We start from the raw sequence: 21,555 nt of genomic DNA on the forward strand, positions 1-21,555 counted from the left end.
CTGATGTTTTGAAATGGTTTCTAATCATAAGCACTATTTAAAAAATCAAAACTGCAATTTTTTGCTAAAATGAAACTTGAGTGGCCATATCCCGAAAACGGTTAATCCAAATTATTGAAAAGTTTTTTTCGCTTGCAAATTCGATTATTCATTCAAAGCTACAGTAAACTGAAATTTTGAGTAAGATTTTTTTTTTCCAAAAAATACAACCCGCATTTTTTTTTCGAGTGTCATTTTTTCTGAATATTCCTCATAAATACCAACAACTGTGAAGAAGACACCAAATCGAATTTTTGTAAAGAACCAACTTGGGGTAAAGGGGTTTTCTGATCGATTTGGTGTATTCGGCAATGTTGTATGTTACGGCTTCTAGTCAATATTTCGGAACTATTGGTCCGATTTTCAATGTAAAAAATTGAAACTTTTGCGAAATTTTCTGATCTATTCAATGAAAATAGGCTACACAGTTAAAAAAACGTAGTAGTAATACATCTGGGAATGGATACATCTTTTATGGCTGAAAAAGTGTAATTTTACCTCAAACATGGGTAAATTCTCCTCTATTGCAGTGTTTTGCATTTTTCAGCCTTGAGGTAATATTACGTCATAAAAGTGTGAATATTACACCACCAAATTTGACACTTTCCAAATTTTTGTTCAAGGTGCTTTTTTAAGGATTTTTTTAAACTAAAAAAACATTAAAAATCAAAAATATATACCTAAAAGTAACTTTAACTTGAAAACGGAACATTTTATAAAAGAATATGTTTTAAAAAATGATATTCATCTTTTTTGTCCAGATCTCGATATTTTAACAAAACACTATTTTTTTCAAAAAATCATATCTCTAAAACCAGATTTTGCACCATCACTCACCATGGCTCAAAAGATGCTTTTTTAGTACCCTAAAACATAAAAAAATCGAACATAAAGAAATACGTATTTTGGGTATTGGTGGTGGTCTGAAATCCCAAAAATCTCTGGACGTTATATTTGAACGAACTCTTTATTGCCTCCCCCTCCCTTTTATTTTGGCCATAAACTTCAAAAAATATTTACAGCGGCCTAACTAGTTTTTTTTTGCCAAAGACACCAAGTCGAACATAAAATCCGATCTCAAGATACAGTTTTTTTTCAAATATTTTAATAGCCTTTTTGTATGGAAAGCTGTCAAAATTGAATGGAGATTTGTTTGGACGAATTAATGATGCAATAGGTCTTCTTTGGTCATAGAAAAAGTTAACACAAAGTTTCATCCAAATCAAAAAGTATAATTACTCAATCAGTTCAATACGGAGCGTCGGATCGAGATGCTCTTTGTTGCATTGGGTTCGTATAAGTCCATCGAAGGTTCTTACGACAAAAAGTTACGACTTTGGCCACTCTGGAACCGATTCTGGAAAATCGGCAGATTGTATGGGAAAAGTTACGTAAAATCAAATTTTGATCACAGGAGGCTGAATAAGCAAAAAGTTAAAAAACGTGAACACACGAAAAAAGGCAGAACGAAGTTTGTCGGGTCAAGCTTGTTTATAATAAACTTGCTCAAGGAGTTATTAGACTATGACAAAAAAACAACCAAAATAGCACTTTTTCATGTTTGACAATTTGCCAAACTCGCAAACAAAGCAAAATTTGAAAATCTGACGATTCTGCAAACAACTGCAGGTAAACAAATAAAGCAGATAAACTGTCAAACTTTCAAAAAATGCGAGTTTGTTTGTTTGTTTGTCATAGTCTAATACTTCCTTCAATCTTGGTAGAATTATTCTGCACTAATTTCGAATGCTGGATTAATAAAATTATCTCAGCCCAATCTCACGCACACTAGCACGCCATTTCTTTTGCAGGCCGATACAAAATTTACCCTCAATCTTTTTCGTGTATGAACACTAGCGTGGCTCACGGATATATGAAAAAGACAAAAGTGTTTTTTATATATTTATTTATTTCGAACGCCTCGATCGGAATTTTGAGCAATAAGGCTTTCTAGTCAGAAATTTACCAACACATTCAAAGTATGTTTACATGACAGCTGGACGTTTGTTTGCATCAGGATTCCTATCTCTTTCTAGCAAAAGTTTTTTGTCAGGCGACTTCTAGCTAGTTTTTTTGACTGACTGTCCGATATGTCAGCCAACATACTTCGCAGGGCTGTGACAGCTACAGCTCGATCATTGTTTGCATCAGGACACTGTGACGAGGAGTTCGTCATTTTTGAGTTAAATTATATTTTTTTCACTGGGCCTAGAAAGCCTTATATGTCCCCAGAACTTAGCCTGAAATTTTGAGCGCATTTGGTTAAGGTTTAGTACTTCCACCATTGACTTGAAGTTAGTGTGGAACTTCTAAAAATTACCTATGGGAAATTTTGTATGTATGTATGTACGTATGTATTTGAACCCCCGTCTTGGCAGGGCTTGGCAACCATTAAGCCACGGAGCCGGTAAAAAATTACCTATGGGAAATTTTCACTTTTAACCTCTTCTTAGAGAAAGTTTCCCAAAATCCCATAAACTTTTCCTCTTCTCAGGATTCTTATAGGTTTTGATCCGGGGAACAACTTTATAGAACATCGCAAACGCTAGGAATTGATCCCGAAAAGTTACAGGCTATTTTTGGAGTATGGAAAAAAAATATAATATAGCCTTTATTTTGAGAAAAAAAATATAAGGCATTGGAATATTTTCTCAAAGAAGAGTTAAAAAGTTGAAAATAAGTAAATTAAATTAAATTTTAAATTTCTTTACAACTTGGAATAACTAAACATTAACCAAATGCGCTCGAAATTTCAGGCTAGCTTCTGGGGTTATAATGCTACAAAATTCCGGTCGAGGCATTCGAAATTGAACACTTTTGTCTTTTTCATATATCTGTGAGCCACGCTAGTGTTCATACACGAAAAATATTGAGTTTAAATTTTGTACCGGCCTGCAAAACAATTGTGCATGAGCTTAGATAATTTTATTGATATTTTTTTAATAATCCAGCATTCGAAATTAGTGCAGAGTGATTCTACCACGATTGAAGGAGGTATTAGACTATGACAAACAAACAAACAAACAAACTCGCATTTTTGCAAGTTTGACAGTTTGTCTGCTTTGTTTGTTTATCTGCAGTTGTTTGCAGAATCGTCAGATTTTCAAATTTTGCTTTGTTTGCGAGTTTGGCAAATTGTCAAAATTTAAATTGGTACAATATGGGTATTAAACGATAGGGATTTTTTCATACATTTCGAATGTAATAACAACATTTTTAGAAAATACTCAAAATTTTCACAAATTTACGTATTTTCGAATAAAATACTCAAAAATTCCGTTTTTACAATGTGGGTATCAAACGATCGGGTTTTTTTCATACATTTCGAATGTAATTACAATATTTTTTTGAAAATACTCAAAAAATTTACAAAACTACGTATTTTTGTAAAACTTTTCAAAATTTCAGTTTTTTCAATATGGGTATCAGGGTAAATTTCAGGCTAGCTTCTGGGGCTATAATGCTACAAAATTCCGGTCGAGGCGTTCGAAATTGAACACTTTTGTCTTTTTCATATATCCGTGAGCCACACTAATGCACACGCAATACATGCGCCCGTAGATAACTGTATGAACTCTCCAAAACTACTCACCGTTATCAGCGTCGACGACATCTTGTCCAGGAAGCCCCGCGTGAACCGGGCCGTGTCCGTTCCGCAGGTCTTCTTGGCCGCCCCCTCCGAGCAGTCCAGATACTCTATAAACGAGCAGCACACCGTCCGGACGTCTTCTTCGGCGTTCCGACCGTCGGTCGTGTGATGGTTCTGAAGCTGCTGCTGCTGCTGGTGATGTCTCTCGTGTCGGGCCTGGTGATGTTCATGATGGTGCTGCTGCTGAGTGATGACCGAAACCGTGTTGTGGTACTTCCGGCCACAGACCTCGTAGTCGGGCTTGACCCGCTGCAGGCATGGGGCGTGCGAAAGGAACTCATTTTGGTAGGGCCCTTCTCGGCACAGATCGCGCACGAATTGATGGGTGCCATTGTAGAGCTTGTTGAAACGATCCCGCTGCTCCAGGGTCATGCAACGGCGGGTGTAGCTGCGGATGCACTGCAGGCCGGTTGTTAGGTCACTGGGGGGAGGAGAAATGAAAAAATGGGGAAATTAGTAGGAATAGTGTTCAACTAGCAGAAATTGACTATGCCAAAGTAATTTTCAAAATTTGTTTTTTTTAACTATTATATTCGGGAAATATTCATGTTCTACAAAATCGTAGAGCAACCAGATTTTTCAAATACATTTGTTATTTTATTCTCCAAAGAGAACAGTAAACTTTTATTTAACTAACAGCACAACTTACCCCATCCCAGAAATCGCACCATCTCAAGAAATAAATTGAAACATTAAAAACTACTTCTTATGCAAGTGAGGGGCTTTTGCCTCACCACCACCCTTCGATGGCCGGGCAGAACAGAGGACTACAAAAAGTTAGGAAAAAATAGTGTCCACCACCAGCCAGGCCAAACCGGGCTTCATCGTCACGTTTGGGAGATTTATGAACACACATAATGTCCGGGTCCGGAAGTGAGAGCCGTTGTGGCAAGGACGAAACTCATTTTTCGCCTTTTTCCAAATGATTAAGGCAAGGAATTATGTTTATGCTCTAACGTGACGGCTATAATCGCTTGTTTGCCCTGTTGAGGTTGGTTGGTGCAACTATTAAAAAGTTTGTCGGAATAAATAATAACACGCTTTTAAGTAAAATGACAAAAATGACTTTGTTTCCAGAGCATCAGGAGCAGGAAGTGGCTTTGAATTTTGCAGTGCAGTGATGTTTATAAGAGGATTAAAAAGTATGTTCCCGGGCCACGTGCTAGCATTTTGTTAGCAAGGATTTGGCGAGATTTTGCGCAGCGATTAGCGCCGGAGGTGGGATTTATTGCGTTGACATAAATAAGAATTGTTTGTCAGTTAAGCAGCCTGTTTGCTGAGGATGTTTGATATTTATTAATAATTATTTTCAAATTACGATTTGATAACATACTAAAACCAATGCGTGCGTGTCTGTGTCTATCTTAAAGTTTTTATAAATTTAAGATTTTTTTTCCCTCATAAAAACTCTTAAATCAAAATCGGCCACACCGAGAAATTAGTGACATACATTTCAGTATGTGAACTAAAGGAATTTCTTTTTAATGTTTCGTTCAATCCCTGTAACATTGCACACAAAAAGATTCACAACAACGACTTTTGTTTACAATCAATTTGTTTATAATAATTATAAGCGTTGCATTATTTTTATAGGCGGATAATTCTCCGCCAACTCACACAGCAGTTGCCCCGACCCCTCTTCGATTTGAGTGAAACTTTGTCCTAAGGGGTAACTTTTGTCCCTGATCACGAATCCTAGGTCCGTTTTTTGATATCTCGTGACGGAGGGGCGGTACGTCCCCTTCCATTTTTGAACATGCGAAAAAAGAGGTGTTTTTGAATAATTTGCAGCCTGAAACGGTGATGAGATAGAAATTTGGTGTCAAAGGGACTTTTATGAAAAATTAGATGCCCGATTTGATGGCGTACTCAGAATTCCGGAAAAACGTATTTTTCATCGAAAAAAACACTAAAAAAGTTTTAAAAATTCTCACATTTTCCGTTACTCGACTGTATAAAATTTTGGAACATGTCATTTTATGGGAAATTTAATGTACTTTTCGAATCTACATTGACCCAGAAGGGTCATTTTTTCATTTAGAACAAAAATTTTCATTTTAAAATTTCGTGTTATTTCTACTTTGCAGGGTTATTTTTTAGAGTGTAACAATGTTCTACAAAGTTATAGAGCAGACAATTACAAAAAAAATAATATATAGACATAAGGGGTTTGTTTACAAACATCACGAGTTATCGCAATTTTATGAAAAAAAATTCTGAAAAAGTTATTTTTTGCGTTTCTCTTTGTTTCGTCGCCCGTGTCTGTCGCGGGTGACCATGAACGGTCATGATCGATGACGACCAACTTTTTCAAAACTTTTTTCGTAAAATCGCGATAACTCGTGATGTTTATAAGCAAACCCCTTATGTCTATATATTTCAATTTTTGTAATTGTCTGCTCTACAACTTTGTAAAACATTGTTACACTCTTAAAAATAACCCTGCAAAGTTAGAAAAAACACGAAATTTTAAAATGAAAAATTTTGTTCTAAATGAAAAAATGACCCATCTGGGACAATGTAGATTCGAAAAGTACATTAAATTTCCCATAAAATTACATGTTCCAAAAAAAATTACAGTCTAGTAACGGAAAATGGGAGAATTATAAAAACTTTTTTAGTGTTTTTTTCGATGAAAAATTCGTTTTTTCGGAATTCTGAGTACGCCATCAAATCGGGCGTCTAATTTTACATAAAAGTCCGTTTGACACCAAATTTCTATCTCATCACCGTTTCAGGCTGCAAATTATTTAAAAACATCTCTTTTTTCGCATGTTCAAAAATGGAAGGGGTCGTACCGCCCCTCCGTCACGAGATATAAAAAAACGGACCTCGGATTCGTGATCAGGGACAAAAGTTACCCCTTAGGACAAAGTTTCACGCAAATCGAAGAGGGGTCGGGGCAACATTTCCCGATTTCGTGTGAGTTGGTAGAGAATTACCCAGGCATATTTTTTTATCACAAAAAAACTTAATTTGCTATACCTATTTTGATTTCTTGACGTCATATGCAATTTGCTCGTCGTTTAAAATAATATATTCATAGCAAAATAGGCTGTTTTGTGTTTTGTTTCATTGAAGCTTTGAATGACGTTATTCTATACAAACTATCTATTTAAACTAGAAGTTCACAACAAATTATCTGCAATTATTAAAATTTGCGATGCTTTTTTTACCACTGCTTCTAAAAATCCAATTTAATTTGGCGTCATCCATAAAGTATGTCACTCTAAAATCGGCCAAAATTAACCCCCCCTCCCCCCTAAGTCACACTTTGTCACGCTGGGTCTTGAACCCCCCCCCCCCCTCGAAAGGTACGTCACGTTTTGTTGGACCCCCCCTCCCACTATTTTGTTTTTTTTGTGCAATTTTAGCATGATATGGAATCGAGAAAGTTTTAAATTTTTACAGGTTGCGTTTGGATTTTTTTATTTTGTTCAATGTTGTAGTGGTAGAAATCAACATCACAGTTTTTTGCAGAATATTAAATCCGACATCAATAACTCTGTTTCTTAAAGCCTTGAATAATGTTTGATTTATGAGTAAAGTTAATCAAACATAAAACTCTTAAAGCTATATTTACAGAATGACTTTTCAGAATGGATGACGCCTTTCATGTGAAGTGTTTGAATTTAAAAATCAAAGTTGAAATATACTCAAAGGAAATTCGACAATAGATTATTTTGAGTTTCGCGGCATTTCACGGTGTACATCAAATTTCAAGGCTTCCTTGAAAGTCAAATATTATCTTCTCAATATTTTCATAATTTTTATTTTTCAATAGCTAAACTATTTGTATTTTGACATTTTAAACCCATTTTTAATCGACACTTTTTAGAAAGCTTAATTAGAAATTAAGCTTTTAAAATATGTTCTTCTTTTCTGATTTAATCTCGATAACATTTGTTCAATCGAGCTCATGGACTTTAAGTATCAATAACTTATCTCCGCCTGCAGACGAGCTTGTTTTGCTCTGGGCTTGGTGGTCTATTTTTTTGTAACTTGACAGGATGACAGGAAATTAATAAATTTTATAGGAAGACAATAAAAAATTTAAATTACTGAAAAAAGTTGTAGAAAAGTCAAGTTTTTTGTTAAACAAAAATTGCTCAACAAGACCTTCGAATATTAAAAAAGTAGATATAAATTTGAGTATCAAACAGTTCGCTATGAAAAAATAAATCTCCGATAATTCACAATATTCTATCAAAATAAACTTGTTTGAAATGAATCAATGAAAAACAATCTACCTCTCGAAAATACTATTTTTTTTTATCTGCATTTCCACGATGACAAATCCATCACAATCCATCGTTTAAACAGGGTGGTCTAAGAAGTTATGATATGATGATGAAGGCTATTTGACTCATTAGGGTGTAATATCAAAATCGAATCAAAAATATTCTGTATTTAATTCAATTTAACGAATTTCAGCACCAAAAGGAATAAACATGTGCCGATTGTTGCCTTCTTGAAGCCACTGAAAGAATTTTTGACCTAAATCAATTGTGTTTCAAAATTTATACAATTTTGTGGCACAGTCATTAACGTCCTAGTTGGCAACGACGGGTCTCGTGGCGCAGGGGTAGCGGCTTCGGCTGCCGATCCCGATGATGCTATGAGACGCGGGTTCGATTCCCGCCTTATCCACTGAGCTTCTATCGGATGGTGAAGTAAAACGTCGGTCCCGGTTTCTCCTGTCTCGTCAGAGGCGCTGGAGCAGAAATCCCACGTTAGAGGAAGGCCATGCCCCGGGGGGCGTAGTGCCAATAGTTTCGTTGGCAACGACGATTCCCATAACCTTACAAGAAATGGGGTAATCGTTACCAAAAGGAATCAGCATGTATAGGGCACTATTTTAAACAACTTGTTGAAGGAATTTTGTCAAAATGTTGAAAGCGACGCAAAATTTATATCTTTGAACGAAAAATCATGACAATGATGGAAGTCTTCACGTTAAAGCCTAACTAGAAACTAATTTTCTGTAACCAACATATCGAGCTGTCAAATCGCAACATGGAGTTAAACTTTCTGTGCAGTTGCTGTGATCCGGATTTAATTGAATTTACTTCATAACTCCCCAAAGTTTGGGACCGATTGGTTTAGTCCTCACATTGCTCAAAGCGATTCATTCCATATAAATTTGTGTGGGGAAAATATTTTTTTGGATATTGATGTTTATCAAATCCACGTTTTATGCTATACCAAACCGGACTCATATTCGAATGCTCTGGAATGTGCTCTACAACTTTGCCGAAGAGAGTATGGCGCTAACTTGCTCCTGATAGTAGATAAAGCGTCCTCAAAACTCGTCTAAAACGTGATTTTTGAGCAAAAAACACGTTTTAGACGAGCTTTGAACTCACTGTATATCTTTTGTTTTGGGGCAAGCTAGCACCATACTCTCTTCAGGAAAGTTGTAGAGGACATTACAGAGCATCCGAATATGAATCCGGTTTTGGTATAGCATGAAACGTGGATTTGATAAATATCAAAATCCAAAAAAAAAAAATTTTTCTCCATGCAAATTTATATGTAAAATTGAATCGCTTTGCGCAAAGTGAGGACTAAACCAATCGGTCCTAAATTTTGGGGAGTTGTTTAGGACCCCAAAAGGAACTGAAAAAGTGCTGTGCTCACTGAATTTGGACAACTTTTTTTTTTCCAAACTACACCCTTTTGACTCATTTCTAGAATTTTTTTCTAATGAAAACTATAATTTAGTTTTTGATGCTTTTGGGGACGTTATTTTTTTATTCAAATAAAGTTTTTATTTTCCTAAATTTTGATCTCGCTTATTAAAAACTTCCTCAAAAAATATAAAAAAAAGTTGTATTAAATATCATTAAATATAATAATTGAAATAACCTGCCATGTTTTTAACATTTAAATGAAAAACATTACTTAATCCACCTGATCAAGGAAGACACATAAAACAAATTTATTACTCATTGAATTTCATAGGGTTGTTAGATCTTCAGTTATTCGGGCTCGTTGGAAAGGTAATTTGAACCGCGTAACGTTTTTTTTAATTATCTGCTATTCGGCCTCCACAAAGTGTATTAATACAACACCACAAGGGCTTATAACTTTTGATAGGGTTAGGGCGTACAATTTTCCCGGGTTTTAAGTTAACCGAGAATCAGAAAAAATATTTTTTTAAATTCCGGGAATTCCCGGGATACCGTAAAATTTTGGAAACACTCATAAAATCTATGTTTTCCTTATATTTGTTATGATTTTCAAGCCCAAATTAATAGAATTAGCTTAATAATATAAATCGTGATAATGGGCTCGTTCAAAAATTACGTCCATGGTAGGGGTCCGAGGTTTGTGGCAGCTAGCCCATGTTAAAGGTATAGGAAAAGTGCGCGACAGAGACAGGGGGTTTGAAATCCCGAAAATCTCTGAACGTAACATTTGAACAAACCCTAATCTATACTTCAATCTAAACCAGGATTGCCTAAATAAAATTATAAATGGATTTTGGTTGTTTTTCTGTTGTGCTTCGGATTTTAAATGAATAACTTTTTTTTGATCCAATGTGGGTCAAATTCAAAAAATCTTTTAAAACTTACTTTACTTTTTTAAAGTATTGTATAAATATAATTATTCTATATATTTTTTTTTGTTGGACATGACTAGAAAAGTTTGACAAATTTCTTCGAAAATATATACAGAAGCAACAACAAATAAAATGATACCATTCAATGTAAAATTACAGATGATTATATATTGAATGAAACATAATTAACAAATTATCTTTAAGTTTAATCTTTAAGTACCACAAACTGGGGAAAATTGGGACTGCAGTCTAAATAGGTACAGGAGATTTTAGAGAAATAAATTTGGAAATCGTCAAATCGGTGTACTAATTGTTTTGTTCCTTTTCGGTTTTAACCGAAGTCATTCATACATTATGCACATTAAATGGCTCAAATAGCTGTCTTAATTCGTTACATTTATCCTGATTTGAGATTTTGGTGTTTGATGAAAAATAATTTAATATGATATTTTTTCCAAAGCCATTTAGAAATAAACAAAATTAAATTTAAAATATTAAAAGCGCTAGACATTTTCGGATCTGTAAACTGAAATTTTAAACAATTTTGCTGATGTGCAAAAAATAAAAGATTTGACGAGAACAAAAAAAAATTTGTGAACAAAAAAGCTCGAAGATTTTCAAAAATATAAGAGATTTCTGGATAAAACCAAATCTAGCATTGAAAAAAAAATGGATCAATTCTTTCAACATCTAGCCAATATTTTCAATAAATGTTTGCAACTTGATTGAGTGTTTGGCATGATGGTTTGATACCTAAAATTATCTAGCAAAAGGTATCATTCGGAGAGATTGTGCAGGGTTTTTCTGAATGGGATTGCTTCTGGATTATTCAACATTGATGCTGGGTTAGCAGTATACAAACAAATAATTTACCCCGTTATTGAGTATGCAGTACCTGTTTGGGAGTGTTGCGCTAGAACTTATAAATTGAAGCTCCAACGTGTCCAAAACAAGGTACTCAAAATGGATTTGAATGTTCCTGGCTGGACAAGATCAAGTGAGGTTCATGAATTAGCAGAAGTAAAAATGTTGGATCAGAAGATTTAAGAGAAATTTTTGAAATTCAGGGAAAATTGTGCTATTTCTGAATACCCCTTGATTCAAGGATTGGTTTAGTTTCTTGTAAGCTCAAGTTAGTTTTAGGTTTGGTTATGTTTTCTTGACATTTTTTTCTCATTGTTCCTAGTGTTACAAAAATGATAAATCATAAACTTTTAAAGTTATAAAAATGAACAGTGTTCAAATCACGAAGAGCAAACTAAAGCTGAAGAGCCACAGCTGAACACTTATTGTGTAAATATAGTAATGTTATCAAAACACACACAAACTCCACGGTAGCCTCAAGTATGTTTCGCTTGGTGTTGTCTTTTATAAGATTTATTTCAATTAACTACTAATAATTATTCAAACTTACGGGCATATTTTGTCCAGCTCTTCCTTCTTGGTCGCTATCGACAGATCCGTGGAGGACTGAAGCACCTGAAACGGCCTCGCACATCGTGCCAGCTCCTCTTGGCCACAGTTTTCCGCTTTAATTTTCGCCAAATTCACTGTAAATAAAGAGAGAGAGAGAAAAAAAAAACTCCGAATAAATCACGCTGTCAAACCTATTGAAGCAAAGCTGGAACAAAAATAAGCGGTTCACAGTTCCAGATCGAATAATAATTATTGCTAGCCGATGGTCTCGTTGTTGGGGATACCACTCAAAGTGCTCCGCGAATGAAGAGGAGGCGAAACTTTTCAAATTAAAAATTAAAATAATTGAAGCAGCTCCCGGGGAAACTATTTTTTTTTTCTCGCGGCATCACCCCCCACGAGTGGGATTGGGATGTGGACAAGTGGACACCGACCAAACGGTGGCGGTGGGCGCGAATGGAAATGTGACGAAGAGTGTCCCTCTCGAGCGCCACATTACGGAGTCAAGAGTCCTGCGGAATCTTTTTCTACTATGTCTCTGGAGGATGATCTTAATGATTGTGGGGGAAGAAAAGTCTACTGCGAGGGTTCATTTCCTTTGGCGCACACACTTTCTTCAGCAGTTTCTTGGTAAACAAAGATATTTTTAATTTAACCACTTTTAAATTGTTTTCATAATGGTGGTGGAGGCGTGAAAACAAGGTGCGTTATGAACTCATAAATTATTCCAATGTTTTCGTAAAAACATTTTAATTGCAAAATAGTGAGCGCAAAAACAACAAATACTCTAGAGTAGAGTAGAGTAGAGTAGAGTAGAGTAGAGTAGAGTAGAGTAGAGTAGAGTAGAGTAGAGTAGAGTAGAGTAGAGTAGAGTAGAGTAGAGTAGAGTAGAGTAGAGTAGAGTAGAGTGAGTGGAGTAGAGTGGAGTAGAGTAGAGTGGAGTGGTGGAGTAGAGTGGAGTAGGTAGGTGGAGTAGAGTGGAGTGAGTGGAGTAGGTGGAGTGGAGTGGAGTAGAGTGGAGTAGAGTGGAGTGGAGTAGAGTAGGTAGAGTGGAGTAGAGTGGAGTAGAGTAGAGTGGAGTGGAGTAGAGTAGAGTAGAGTAGAGTAGAGTAGAGTAGAGTAGAGTAGAGTAGAGTAGAGTAGAGTAGAGTAGAGTAGAGTAGAGTAGAGTAGAGTAGAGTAGAGTAGAGTAGAGTAGAGTAGAGTAAAGTAGAGTAGAGTAGAGTAGAGTAGAGTAGAGTGAAAGTCTCATCGTGATTAAATTAAACAAAAAAAAAGCAAAGCAATCCACTTTAACGACCCCCGGGTCTTTTGTGGGCTCTGTTGCAAGTTTCTACTCATTTCTAGGCGTCCGAAGGTTATGTGTGGTGAGTCACTCAAAACCTCTTTTACGCTAATGGACCGACGTTTTACTTCCCCATCCGATAGAAGGCGTGATCAGGCAAATCTCGTCTCGAAAAATGCCACCGGGTCCGTCTGGGATTGAACCCAGGCCATACTGGGGTTCAGAGGCTACCACGCTAACCACTGCGCCACCGGACCCGGCATTCAGTGTTAATTTACATTAATGTACAGCGTTAATTTGAGAAAGGCCAAGATCAACCCTTTCTTGAATCAATGATTACTACCTTCGGCACAACAGAAAAAAAAAACAAAAAGAGAAGACAAAATTCTTAACCCTCTTGGGACCTCTAGATTCTGGTGCTACCTACATCAGCATTTCTGCAATTCCCACCTCTAGTACAGACTCTTTCGAGGCCAAGGTGGGTCGTTTTCTTATTCTGAATCCCTCCCAGAGGAATGATGCGGATAATCAATGACGACCACGAATACTGTCCTGGGAATGCGAATTTTTGTCCCAAGAAAATCGGCCACAAAAACACTTGCGAGGAACCGCTTGACTTGTGGCCACCACGTGGCAAGGTTCACCGCGTTCAACAGTTCAACACCGGGGTGGGTGGTTTCGGTTGATTTCCTCAGACTTTTTTCCCCTATAGCTCTGTCTTTTCCTTTGTGATGGTCTGATTTTTATGTTGTGCAATGCAACTTTTTCCGAATATTCGATTTGGGGGCCGGATCTCGGTGGACCGCTTTGCCGTCGTCCTGATTTTCGGTGTTTTTCTTTCCCACCAGGGAGTATATCGTGGGGCAAGTTTTTTTTTGTCCAGCTTCTTGTGATGCTTTGAGACAGTAAATTTCGTGGATAATTATTTTCGCAACTTGGGTGATTTACGATGATTGTGTCTCAAGCGAGGCTGATGTAAATGTCACCGACAGATTCAACTTTTTTTGGCTGTGGGGTTTGAACTCTGTATTGGCTTAGAACTTGGGGGTGGAATTCGTTATGATGACAACGTTCAAAAAGATTGTGAATGGTTTTTTTTCAAGGTTGCAATACTCTGTTAATGTTGTCGTTAGCATTAAAATTTCTTTTTGAAAAAAATACAGCAAAAATAGCATTTTACAACTTTGTGACTATCAAGATTTCAGTTCAATTTTTTGCACCATTTATAAGAGGAATTTATAAAACGAGAGTCCAAGGCTGAAGAATAAAAAAAATTGCAAGCGTATAAAAAATCAGGGATTTTTGTTTTCAAAATTCTACTGAAAACAGATTAGAATGTAATTATTAACTCATTAACCCTCTACCGCCCAAATTTTTTTTTCGAAAATATTTATTTTTCCCGTGTTCAGGAGGTCATTTTGAGCAACTTTTGTTCTACGAAAAACTTTACTTTTCTTGTTTTATGTTTTTTTGTTTCATTTTTAGTATTTTGATTTGCATTTATCTTGTTTAGTTTATGTATGCTTTTGGTAGTATTTGGCCTACTCTACCACCTAATATAATTACATTTCGCCTATCTAATTTTTTCATGGTTTTACAGTCACTTTTTCAATTTTTTGCATGTTTTTCACATTTTCTGCTATAGAATCGCGCCATCATCATTCAAATTGCAAAAAAATGCGTAGAGGCATAGTCTGGGACACTACAAAAATTACTGCATACTTCTTTTTACTGAAAATATAGGAAATGTTGGTAAAAAACACTGCCAAAGTTGACCCCTAAAAAAATGACATTTTTAAAAACATTGGCAAAGTCACATAAAACAAGTTTAACTTCCAACCCTGAAATTTTCTAAAATTTTAAGAGTTCTTCTTTCCAATGCATTTTAAAGATCAAAAATCGGTTGGAAAATTGATTTTTGGCGATTTTTTAGATCGAAGCCCGTCTAAAGGCGGGGTTAGGTTGTAGAGGGTTAACTTCAAACTTATGTAAATTTCCCGAGGAATCCGAATTTATAAAAAAAACTATTGCCTTGGGCTTCAAGGCAAAAGTTTACGCTGTAAGAAGTTGGTTATAGAAAAATCCAAAAAACTATGAGAAAAACTGCGATTGGCTAAAAAGTTAATACCGTAGGCTCATAGTCCAATTACCTATCTTTGACTTGACTTGTAACGATCATGAATCACCCTAAGTGTGGTGCGTTCTTTAGCCTCCCTTTAGCAGCAACAGCGCCGCTAGTTGTGGAAGGCGTCACTACTGTGAGAGGCTCTTGACCCATCCCTCGCTGGAGTTCCATGAAATACTCAGGGTGGTACACTCAAATGGCACGTCGAACAACTTGGAGGTATTGGGCTGGGCTCTCTGTATTTGTAAATACGGTGGACTAACCAATGCTTATGGACCATCTGGCAACTGGTGATTGGTTGAAATTGAGGGGATATACGGACGTATAACGTTCAACGGTGTAGTAGTTGAGGCGGATACTTTGCACGGGTTCCCATGTACATTCCCTTTCCCTATCGAGCATTTCTGTTCGGACCGTCCACGAAGTCAGTTCAAGTGCAAGTGGTGAGAAAGAACACGTGACGCCTAGGAGAGTCAGCCATTACGTCAACAGGTAAAACTTCGCTAAATTTAGTTGAAAACCACATCTAATTAGCCAGAATGTTTGTACAGATTGGCTAACCCGGTACGACGTTCAACTTACACCGGTTAAATTAGGCGTTAGAGAGTTAGTTCGGATTGAGTCAGGTAAGAAGATGCTGAAACTTTGTAACCTTGTGAACTCGAAGCTAAAATGTATTTCGCCGCGGTAAACAGCACCCACAGTTTGCCGTGGGTCAAAATCTAGGGTCCCAAAAACCCTCCAGGAAGGAACCGTCCGCTACGAGGTTCTCCGATCGACTCTCCATCACCCTGGCACACCGGAACTGCTCGGCGCACCCTGCACGTCTCCTTGGGAGCGCCTTCGACTTCGCGCACCCTCCCGGAAGTCGCTAAGGTCCGTGGACACCTGTAAACGCCCCTCCGTCATCCTGGGCGTGGCCAAACGTGAGTGACTGGACTGTGGAACAGTTCATCCGCGAACCCCTCGACACGAACCCTTTTGCCGCATTAGGGGTCTGAAACTGTTCGACGAGTTGCATGCAACGTGGAAATCATCGCACGTCACATCCGCGTCGCCATCATCAGCGAGTGAGCGGCACGGCGGCGCGAGCCGAGACACTAACCACTGGCCGCATTGGTGAGCACGCGTGGATTACGCACAGTGGACGCAGAGCGGTGGGTTGTGGTCAAAAATTCAAGTGAAGACACGTGACAAAGTGCACATCGGGCGTTCGCCCAGAACGAACCGCGCGGCCTGCGAGCAAGATCCCCGGAACCGCACCTCGTCGCCCAACCATCCTCGAACTTCCTGGTACGGCCAATCGATCCGCCCCGTGCGCGGGACGCTGATGTTTTTAGGCGCCGACCACGCGACCAGCTCAAGCGAAGGCGATCGGCATCAGCCACGTGCGGCTTCCGCAATTGATCCGGTGAAGCATTTCCATCAGTGGCTCGTCCAGCTTGGACCGCATTCGATCCAACCCGCCAGCGAGGTCCGCTCGGGTTCCTGCAAGTGGTGCGCGAACAACGCGATCGTCGCCCGGTAGAATCAACAGTTCCTGAAGCCACGTGCGGCCTCCAAAACCTCCAGCAACAGCACGTGAGCCAGCCGAACCTCCCGCAGCACTCGCCGGACGAGGCGTGAAGGTCAGATTAGTATTAAGACGTAGTCTGTAGGAAAAGAGCAAGAGCAGATTAGAACGTTGACGTCAACAAAGATCTTGGTACCGAGTGTATTCGCTCGTCAGAACTCAGGTAGAATCGTTCACCTGTAATGGAACCTTAATAAAACTTTGCTCAATGGAGGTTGACGGTCCGTTCATTAAGCGCTCAACTCGTTATTAACTTTTTATTCGCAAACGTTCTATGGTCGTTATCAATTTGGTCTCAATTAATCAATAGTTAGATTTTGGTTCGTTAGTCGTTGGATTTGCCATTTGGGAGTGTCACAGTGAGCTTTGTGTTTGAGCTTCTCCTTAACCTGCCCTGGGAATTGAGCCTCTGCCGGGCCATAGAAAGTGCTCCAGTAGTCTTCCTAATTTTGGAAGTGGCGCTGCACCACGGTGCAAAAGCTACTGGAGTTGGGGTTGGAACGCACACGCAACGTTACAGACTTATGGGAGTATGGGTGTTGGAGGCTGTTGCAAAAAGATATTGGGGTTTAAAAATTATCAATTTTTAACAGTAGTTTGCAAAAGCTAAGAGAAAAAGTCAAGTTCTTTCGAAAGCATCTTAGAGAATTAGAATTGATCAAGTTTTACGCAAATGGGAGCAATTTTAGGAATTTTCATGTTTTTTGGACCTCAAATATCAATGCCCGTTTTACCCCACTTCCGTTTGTCGTGGAGGGCTCATATTTGGCATGAGTTCATCTCATGTATAGACAAACGAACGCTGAAAGTTTCATCCAAATCGGAGCACCTCGATACGACTTATAGAACAAACCGAGCAAAATCTACAAATACTGCCTCTTAAATGTTGTAGTGTACAGTCACGCGCAAAGTCACGTGTACAGTCACGCTACAAATGATATTTTTTATAAGGAATTGTCACTTGAATCGCAAAATTATCCTAACATAGAAACCCAAAAAAAAAATGATCCAGAATTACAACATAATTTCAAAAGTCAATCAGCAAATGCCCGTACAAACAAAAAATAAAGTTTTAATTTCGTTTTATGATTTTTTTACAAAGTTCACAATTGTCCAGTAAAAATCGCAATTTTAAAAGAAAGTATTTAAGGTTTAAATCGTATAATTTTGTATGAGTCCAATAATTTTAAATTTTCTTAAAATGAAACTATATGTTTATAATTGTTTTTACTTTATAATTGCATATTTGTCCCAAGTGCAGTTTTAAGCAAGTTAGAAAAAAACGCATCAGAAGTTTAGGTCCAATCTTAGTTTCATTAAAGCACACTTGCCATACCCGTCTCATTTTTTAATATTGTATGGAATGAGACATTTATGCGATAATTCTATTAGCATTGCAAATTCATGATAATATTTAGTAGAAATATGATAAAATGAACAAAATTAAAAAAAAACAAAGTTTCACATGAGACAACTATACATTTAAGGGCAGCAGGGTGAGAAAAAAAAAACACTTTTGAGGACACATATATATTCAAATATATAATAATTATTAAGTATTCGTGCCATAATGGGTCGAACTATTTGTTTTATTGCTGTCAAGGTTAAAGAGTCGCTTTAGAACATTAAAATTGGTAATTTTTCATGCAACAATGTTTTGTTTGAATCGATAATAACTTTTTAGGATCAACTCGGATTGCTGTGCATCCTTCGACAAAATTGTGGAAGTCACACATGTCACACTCGACTAAATTTTGACATAATTAATACACAAGTCTGGAAAAAATCAGAAGTTGTTCCTTTCTATATATTTTTCAATGCCTAAAAGTGATCAACAAAATACAATACACAGCAAAAAATCCGATGGTAAAATCGCATGCAAAAGCATGCACATCACCTTCGTCAAAATAAACATTTAATATTACACACTGCATGTACAATTTTTGCAAACACAAAAAAAAGTTGCAACCGACGGGATTCAAACCCAGCACGATCAGTAAGGACTGGTGCCTTAGCCCGCTCGGTCATCAGACCGGTGAAGAATGGAATGGATAAACGCATATATAGGCTTGATATTTCGGTCAAGTAGGTTTCCCATACAGATGGGCTACATATTTCAGGGTGTAAAATCACATAAAATTGCATAAAATAATGCAATATTTATTTTACACCCAGGGCTTTTACACGCAGCTGGATTACTTTTTTAGCTGTGTAGTTTTACCCAAGGGTCCTGATTGTTCCGCAAAACTGCCCTGACCGTTTCCTACCGTTTGTCACTTCCACACCAATCGCTACTGAATACTCTCTCTTTTGCTCTCGCCCTCTCTCGAATCGGCTGGTGCAGTGAATGGTTCAGAGTGGTGAGTACCTAACTGATTTCTGATCTGTGAACCGAAAATCAGGACCCTTGGTTTTGCCTTTTTTACTTCGAAGAAAATAGTATTTTTACCATAATTGTCATTTATTATTGTCACACTAACGATATTTTCAAATGTTAAGTTGCTTTTTATAAATTGAATTATTTGTCTGGATTTAATTTTTCACTTAAAATTATGATTTAATTTTAAATTGGGGCGATCCATAAACCAAGAGGTTTATGGAATTTTTGTATGGACAATTGTCCAAATGTGTTTAATTTATTTTAATTTCAAGGTTACATTTGGTTTATATTAGCATTGATCTATACTTCGAGCAATTAACTTTACCATTGTTATTCAATGTTTTTGTTTTATGAGGTGATTTATTTCAAAATAAGGAAAGACATACTTCTTGTGGACCAAACTCATGACTCTTAAAGTAATTCCATACCCACACAAAATTAAAAAGGCAATGCTATACTTTTTATTGAGAAACGCAAAAAAATCCTTCTTCAACGTAAAAACCACAGATTGAAAGATTGTTTATAATACATTCTTGGAACACTATTTCTCGTCGTTTAATGCAGCAAAGAATCAACTGCATCGCAGAAACCCATGAAAAGCAATTTGTATCAAAATTGAATAAAATTCAGCAAAAAGATGAGTTCAGCCCAGAAGAACCGCATACAAATTAAGCACGCTATCATTTCCATGTTTATGATGATTCCTCTGCATCATCGTGATCCATACTCAAGTGGAAAATATCCATATGATTACGTACATTTCCTGTCTAATTTTTTGTCTGTCTGCAACTGCACAGTGAAAAACAGTTTTAATTTACCAAATTTTTAAGTTTCATTTTGCAAGTGTTGATACACTGTTTCAGGAACACTTTCATATTTGTTCCTTAAAAATAACATCCTTATTTTTAGTTTTTACTGTGCACAATCTTGAATCCATATCATCCACTCAAGCGAGAAACTGTTGATCCTTGCAGCAAAGGTGGGGAGAAACCATAAATGAACTCTTCAGACCGACCAGTACTCTCCACATTCACCAAAAGTGAGAATTGTATCTATAGAACTCAAGTCTACCGCGGAAGCAGGACTTTCAAATTAAAACACTGCGGAAGAGTGCATAAATTGCTGCTGCCGAGCCACGTGACCATAACCGCAACAGTTGTTTGCAGAGAGGATCACTTGAGCTGGGTAAAATTTTATGGAAATCATTTTTGGACGACCCTTAACCCTCTACAGCTCAACTGGATCAGAAAAAACATATTTTTTTATTATAATAAAAAAAATTGAAAAAAAAAAAACATTTCAGGGTTAAGAATTAGACTGAACACAATTTGTTGCAATTAGCTATGGAAGCCGTAGTTGCATGCAATGGACTCAAAATGTTGCAACATTCGAATAAAACTTGATATAATTAACTCAATTCATGATGCCACTCACCGCACGAATAATGGGTGAGAAATTTCAACTCTATCTCTCTTGTTCTTTTCACCCTGCAGATTTTTCAATTATTTCCCCCCCTTTGGTTCTTCGTCTCCGTGCCACACGTGATTTATCATTTTCAATTCTCGCCTCATGACCACGGGACATGCGACTTTTGGGGGGTTGGAAAATTTATCGCCTTTCCCGGAGGGGTTGCGAGCAAAAGACCAAAAAAGCCACCCCGTAAGGACACGTGTGGTCTCGTCTGTTGCAGTTGTTACATGTGGTGCCGAAATCGAGTAAGTCACGCAGCTTTCCGTTGGCATATTCAAAAGTGAGCAACATAAGCTATCGAAACCGCATGTGATTCGTTGGAAAAAAGACAACTCGTATTTCATTTGAATAAGATTGCAAAAAAAAGTGGCGGAAGTCTTCCCTGGCGAATGGAGGCACGTGCAGACATGTAACGATTTATGAGCTGTTGAAACTGTAGTTTCAACTTGCTCCTGAAGCTGTGAGCGGAAAATAACATAAACGCAAAAGTTTGCCCCTCATTAACGCGTTTTTCCTTTTCGTTGCGAGATTTTTTAAACAGTGGGATAAATTCTGACAAAGTGTGTTACAAAATTGTTTGATATTCTAAAGTTGACAACACTGCCAATTGGTCGTCTTTAGCTGTAGCTCAAAAGATGAGTAATTCTCTAACATTTTGCAATTCTTTTAATCCTTTTTTCTCTATCTAAAAAAACATGTTGAATCATTTATTTTTCACAAGAGTCCCTACAATTTTGCGGGCTTGTTATACAAAGTGGGCATGTCAATATATTAAAAACTTGAGATGAGATTTCGGATCGCTTTGGTAACTTCGGCAAAGTTGTGGTTTATGTATAGACTATTTTTTTTATAAAAAAAAACAGGTACGCGGTTAAATGAATTGTATGGATTCTCACAACATTGGAGATTTTACTAATTTTTTCTCAAAATACGATAGTTTTTATAATTTACATCATATGACGTAAATTTTTGTTCATATTTTTACTAGATAAATGTTTTAAGTGAAAGATACGAAAATTATCATGTAATATCGATATTTTTTAGGTAATTTGA

At 37.1% G+C, this 21,555-nt stretch overlaps 1 protein-coding gene across 1 annotated transcript in view; it reads right to left on the minus strand.

Annotated features, from left to right (window-relative positions):
• The window catches only part of LOC6044185, a 73,672-nt gene that overhangs the window by 1,697 nt on the left and 50,420 nt on the right, over positions 1–21,555 (minus strand). Inside the window, exons 2-3 of the mRNA XM_038256130.1 lie at positions 11,668–11,803; positions 3,632–4,109 (exon numbers count right to left, since the gene is read on the minus strand). Coding sequence (XP_038112058.1) covers positions 3,632–4,109; positions 11,668–11,803 — 614 coding nt within the window. The remainder of the gene's footprint in view (positions 1–3,631; positions 4,110–11,667; positions 11,804–21,555) is intronic.

Source organism: Culex quinquefasciatus, chromosome 2 (genome assembly GCF_015732765.1).
Source record: "Culex quinquefasciatus strain JHB chromosome 2, VPISU_Cqui_1.0_pri_paternal, whole genome shotgun sequence".
NCBI lineage: Eukaryota > Metazoa > Arthropoda > Insecta > Diptera > Culicidae > Culex > Culex quinquefasciatus.